At 45.2% G+C, this 6,212-nt stretch overlaps 1 protein-coding gene across 2 annotated transcripts in view; it reads left to right on the top strand.

Annotated features, from left to right (window-relative positions):
• Positions 1-1,577: 1,577 nt before the first annotated feature.
• LOC134065764 (rho GTPase-activating protein 21-like) overlaps positions 1,578-6,212 on the top strand; it is a 115,407-nt gene continuing 110,772 nt past the window's right edge. For both annotated transcript variants that reach the window (XM_062520834.1, XM_062520833.1), the window contains exons 1-2: positions 1,578-1,932; positions 3,031-3,292. In XM_062520834.1, the coding sequence (XP_062376818.1) occupies positions 3,221-3,292 (72 nt within the window). In that variant the 5' untranslated portion in view covers positions 1,578-1,932; positions 3,031-3,220. The remainder of the gene's footprint in view (positions 1,933-3,030; positions 3,293-6,212) is intronic.

Raw genomic sequence — 6,212 nt, 5'->3', positions numbered from 1 at the left:
AGATCACATGGGGCTGTTTGTGATTTGAACTGGCATATGACCTTATCTGTGTAAGTCCAAAAATGTTATTTGTAGATAAACGTGTTTTTTAACCCCGCTATGCCATGAGCTGTTTCAGCAGTAGAGTGGAGAGTATAGTGGAGCGAATAAGCTGTAAAACACACATCTTACTTAAACAGCCGAGTGGTGATGCTGTAAGTTATGCGTAGCTGCTTTCAGCAGAAGGTTATTCCATATCCTGTGCCATTTCTGTTGAATCTGAGACTTTTGGATGCAGCACTGCTGTCTGTCAATAACAGTGCAGAACAGGGCCTCTTCAAACCAACTAATCCACATTGTTTGGAGTGATTGTGCACCAGGCTGCCAAACAATAGAAAAGAGCTTTCTTTCCATCTCTCTCTCTCTCTCTCTCTCTCTCTCTCTCTCTCTCTCCCTCCCTCCCTCTCTCCCTCCCTCTGAAATTGGGGAGGCCTTGAGAGAGAATGGGTGAAAAGAGTCTCGCTATTGTCCCAGATCTATTGTGCCGTGGATGGGCAGCCAAACAGAAAGGGCGCTCCTTTTGTCTCTATCCAGATCAGCTGCACAAGGGGTTTCATGCACACACACCGCATCCACAGGCCCATGTGGAATCCATGCCCTGTGTGTCACAGTGAGAACTTTTGAAAAGCACTTGAAGAAGTAGATAAGTTCTATTTTTCACTGGGATTTGCAATCAGCAAAAACAGACACAGTAAGCCTTAAACTGATTAAGTTCATTGTAAGTAATATAGCAAGGCTTTGCATACACTATGACTCATATTTCAGTGTTGTTTTGTGTGTGTGTGTGTGTGTGTGTGTGTGTGTGTGTGTGTGTGTGTGTGTGTGTGTATGTGTCCTAGGCAATACTGGTCTGCGCTGTCAAGTCACCATCGCTCTATGCAAAGTTATGTGTCAGTTAATCCACTTTGGATGGCTGTGTCTCCTGAATTTTATATTACTGTAAATATAAACTGTCATCAAATGCTGCCAAGAACTTGCAGACAAAAGGTATCCAAGGAGAAGCGATCCAGTTCATTACATTAAGCTGACTGTGAGTGTGCCAGGAATGTGGTGCTGGTTTCCCTTCCCTGCTCTGGCACCTTAGATGCCTCTCAGAACAGGCTGCACCTGCGAGGCACAATGGAGCTAAATCACTCACAACGAATAAGGAAATGGAGCATGATATGAATCAAGTTATTAAATCAATTGTCAAATAATTTAGAAAATAGATGTATAATACCTGACGTGTAAAATGGACATCTAAAAATGTAATTATTGAGTTGACTTACAAAGTGTTGGATGATTTTATTTAAGATGCACGGCGAGTGTCATACACTTAATTAGTGTCGATATGGTGAAGCTGGCAAATGCTCTGTCTGAGCATCTTATGTAATGTGACGTCCATTTAGCTCGGTTTAAAATACGAATTGAAAAGCTCGATATGATTGGACGTTCAGCCCCGCGGGCGAAGAAGAGGGGCGGGGCTTCAGGGCAATTGGAGATTCGTCAATCCCACATAACAGTCTGTCGTGCGCCGCCAAGTGGGATTAGAACAAGAATGAAGACAAATTATTAGTGTATTTACATAAAATGAAGAATAACATACATATAGGCTACAGAAGGAAAATCAATTGAAAGTGTCATAGAAGAAGCGCTCTTGGGGAAAGCAAGAAAATCAGCGATAGCTGTCAAACATCACCCTGTTGTAGGCTACCTCACAGGTATTCTTGGCAGCGCTACAAGGAAACAAATCAGCCCTATCCATTGGAGACCATGGCTACCTTGATAACACATCGGCAAAACTGAACAGTCAGTTGCATTTTATGAGATTGGCATCCACAGTTTACGTCAAGCAGTGCATGTGTGGATTAGACAATGTGTTTTCCTTCAGTCAATGGATCCCTTTTGTAACAGGTAGGTCTGGAAAATGTCGCCTCTGTCTTGGTTGCGAGCCACCGATCGATCCTTAGTGTATGTCATGCGTTGGATGCTGTAGGTTTCTTGGACAACAACGTCAGGTGCCTATTAGAACGTGTTTTTGTATGTGGTGTGACTGTTTTGTCCGTGCCTGACAGCTATGTTGGTGCATCGTTTTCAACCCGTTCTCAGTTCTGACTGACTGGTGGCTCCAGTTATATCGCGTACTGGTGGAGCCATTGGTAGTCTACATCACAGTCGAGATTTGCGCAACAGGGTACATTGTTTACTCGCATGAATGAATATTTCACAATCGAGGGACCATTGCGAGAAAACTGTGGTGACCTCGAAAGTCAAAATAATAAGCCTGGCGGGCATATGAATGAAATAACATAGCTTAACTGTTGACATTAATACGCTGGAGGACCTCTATTTTCAGGATTCATTTTCACTGGTGCTAAGGTCTAAAAACAAATACCGCACATCTATAGGCCAGCCACACATAAGGCCCACACGATTTTTTTCTGACAATATGTTTACTAAGTAGCAGATATTAGTCTAATGTAGGCCAGTGCACTTTTCTTCAGTGCCACTCTCGCCCCTGTTGAAGTGCAGAGTAAGCCGTTTCATCGAACTTACATACTGTTTTCACATTAATGTCATTATAACTTCATTACAGTCATATCTTCCGTCTTGACCATAGCAGTTTATACTGGGTTATAAACGTCAGGTCTCTGTCTCGTAGGCTATTGTAAAAACACAAAGTTGCCCAATCGCACGATTCTACACAGTGGGTCGTGTTCTTAAAATAGATTAGATGTGCTGTACTTTTTCAATAACGAATTTCAAAGCACCGGGCACGTTTAGAGTCGTGTAGTAGCCTACTGGCCGTTTCAGCGCGACTTTCTTTCCCAAGCAAATACTGGGGACATTTCGGGGAGGTGCTCTTGCCCCATCTGTTCGCTCGTCAGGCCAGAGCTATCGACCGGGCAGCCAGCGCGAATAGTCTGTCCGCGGGACAGTGTGTGTAGGACGGACGGTCAGAGAGACTCCATGTTACTCTCTCATCGCTCTTTCTCTGTTTCTCTGTGATAGGATCGCGCACCTCTCGACTAACATGAAGATAGAAGACGGCGTGGATTAGAACTCTTTCTTGCTATTTACGCACACATCGAAGCCAGAGAACGGAGTACCCCTTGCTTTTTTGGAATTCTTCCCCTCCTCCTCTCTCTCTTCTCAATGTGGGCTCCCAAAGACCTTTGGCTTTGTGGTTTGAAATGAAATAATGGCGACACGTTGGACTGGCTCCCCGCACCGAGATGACGAGAACAACCAAATCGTTTCACCAAGTTGCGAGGTAAGAAACTGTATAATTTCGCATACCCAAGTTTACGAGAAAGTCGGACACCCTCACTGCATGTAAAGAAGACAAGTGCTTTGGCTGAATCAGGGGAAATATAACTCTTGTCCAATTTGCACTGCTGTTTTTAAGAGAAACCTACAATTATCACAACGGCTTTAGTAAGTTTTTTTGGCATACGTTTGTCGGTGGTCTAATTTTAATGAAGTGTGATGTTGAGTGAATTGATTGCGGCTCATGGAACACAGTTATCGCCGAACCCAGTGTGTGCGTGCGTGTGTGAGTGTATGCGTGACCTGAATAAGAATGTTGAAGGCGGACTTGAACTGAAATAACGTGTGGAAATAGTTGGAGTGAGCATCATCATATTGAATTTTCGGGTGTTTGCATGGTAAACATCTCTGAAATTATTCCGGTTTAAGTGCATAGGCTGCTTTGTCTTTGAAATGATTTCTGATTTGAAGGTTTGGGACTTTCTGCAACCTACTTGACAGTTTTAGTACGACTCAAAGTCATCAGTTATTGTTGTGAGGGTAGGGCTTTTTAGTCATGATCAGAGACGTATCGTAGAGACTCTCCTAGATAAGAGGAGTATTTACGTTTTGTAAATGTTCAGGCATCTTGTGATGGTGCCTCATTCACAGAGCTATAACCACAATGTCTGATTATAGCACTGGCAACAGTGGCTATGTGTGACTACAGTTGCAACCATGCCAGGGCTGTTTGTTTGTGTTTTTGAGTCTGTGTTGCTGTGCACCAGAGCTGCACTGGTGGTTTGGACTTGACAGCTTGGGCCAAATGATGCTGTCATGTACATATATGCACTCCGTATGCAGACAGGGTTCAGCTCATGCCATAGTACAGCACAGTAAAGTAGTAGTCCCCCCCCCCCCACACACACGTCACACACACACACACGTCACAAACACACACACACACACACACACACACACACACACACACACACACACACACACTACTTGTTTGATCTGTCACGAGTGCTGTCTTCGGTTTAATCTGGCCATTCAATTTACTGGTCCTACGCAGTGGTTGGCCCAGTGGTTGTTGGGCCAGTTTATGGAGATTTAATGCTGTGTTGGATAAAGCTAAACACACACACACACACACACACACACACACATACACACACACACACAGCATTCCTCACTACAGCTGATGTTACGTCATCAGTGAAGTGTGTTAGAGCTGTATAACTGGGTGAGAGAGGCCGGATGAGCTACATGTTTGGATTAAGCCATCAACAGAAATGGCAAAACCAGTAGGCTGTGTGTGTGTGTGTGTGTGTGTGTGTGTGTGTGTGTGTGTGTTTGTGTCTGTGTGTAATCCTCTTACTGCACCGTACAGAGTTTGAGGATGGGTGTCATAAATCCCCCGGAAAAGCGGAAAAGGAAAGAGGGCAATCTTTAGAGACAGGAGTCTGTCTGCTCAGGGTTGTGTATGTGTGTGTGTGTGTGTGTGTGTGTGTGTGTGTGTGTTTGTGTACATGTGCACGTGTGTACGTGTGTGATGCTAGTTTAATCACATTTGGCTGCTGCCATTATGCCTGCAGATATTGAAGTATGCGTCTGCGCTGCACTTTGTTGACGTGTTTGGTGTCCACTGGTGACAGTGGCCCGCACGCCGGGCATTCCGGACTGTTCTAGATGCAGGAGTGTGTGTGTGTGTGTGTGTGTGTGTGTGTGTGTGTGTGTGTGTGTGTGTGTGTGTGTCCGCGTCTGTGCAGGGGCCAGCCCGAGTGGCCTTATCTCAGGCGTCCACTCTAAACACGGAGGCACGCCGGGAAAAGGCCGTCCGCTGGGCCCTCTGATCCCATAATGAAGGAGAGAGAGTTGGAAACACAACGTGACAGCGTTTATCTTCACAACAATCTTTTTTTCTCTTTTTTTCCACCCTTTCACTCTCTCTCTCTCTCTCCCTCTCTCTCTCTCTTGTTGTTCTTCCTCTCTCTCTCCCTCTCATTCTCTCTTGTTGTTCTTCCTCTCTCTCTCCCTCTCTCTCTCTCTCTCTCTCTTGTTGTTCTTCCTCTCTCTCTCCCTCTCTCTCTCTTGTTGTTCTTCCTCTCTCTCCCTCTCTCTCTCCCTCTCTCTCTCTCTCTCTTGTTGTTCTTCCTCTCTTCCCCTCCAGCGTCTCTGCGCTGTCTCTTAATCTACTCTTCCTTAAACTGATTTGGAGCGGACTTAGCTTGCAGGAACAACATCAATTGATGCAATTCATTAGTGCACACGGAGTGTGTAGAGGCAGACAGAGCGCAGAGTTGGACACACATGAAGGACTGAAGCTTGGCCTAGTCCCTCACTGTGCGTGTGTGTGTGTGTGTGTGTGTGTGTGCGCGCGTGTTTGGTCATTCTTTTTATCATGTTGTTGCTCCTAGTCAGACTTTGGCTGAAAATCAGACTTCTGTGGTTGAGAGATTTGGATTTTGTAGATGTTCTGCTTGGCTTCTCTTGTTGTGTGTGTGTGCGTGTGTGTGTGTGTGTGTGTGTGTGTGTGTGTGTGTGTGTGTGTGTGTGTGTGTTTGCGCGTGTGTATACGGTCTGTTGCTCCTCCGGCTACAGTAAGTCCTCTCCACAAGTTAAACTGTAATTGCGACACACAGCAGGTGATATGGAAGCCCTCTGTGTCCTCATACAAAATGCATCCATCAGCTGAGGAAACCTCTCTCTCTCTCTCTCTCTCTGTCTCTCTCTCTCTCTCTCTCAATCTCTCTCTTTCTCACTTTCTTACTCCCTGAGCATGATCCCTTTATTTGTTGTTCTTTTTTTCTATCTCAAACCAGCTCAGTGTTAGTATTATTGGTGGGGCCATTTAGAGACTACTGTCTTGCCCAAACTAAAATAGCATTCAGGCTCTCTTCAGGCCTTTGAGGCTCCTGTGCTTCAATATTAGCCTGTCTCTG

Source organism: Sardina pilchardus, chromosome 19 (genome assembly GCF_963854185.1).
Source record: "Sardina pilchardus chromosome 19, fSarPil1.1, whole genome shotgun sequence".
NCBI lineage: Eukaryota > Metazoa > Chordata > Actinopteri > Clupeiformes > Clupeidae > Sardina > Sardina pilchardus.
The sequence above is the reverse complement of the archived record's forward strand: the minus strand, read 5'-3'. Positions and strand labels throughout refer to the sequence as shown.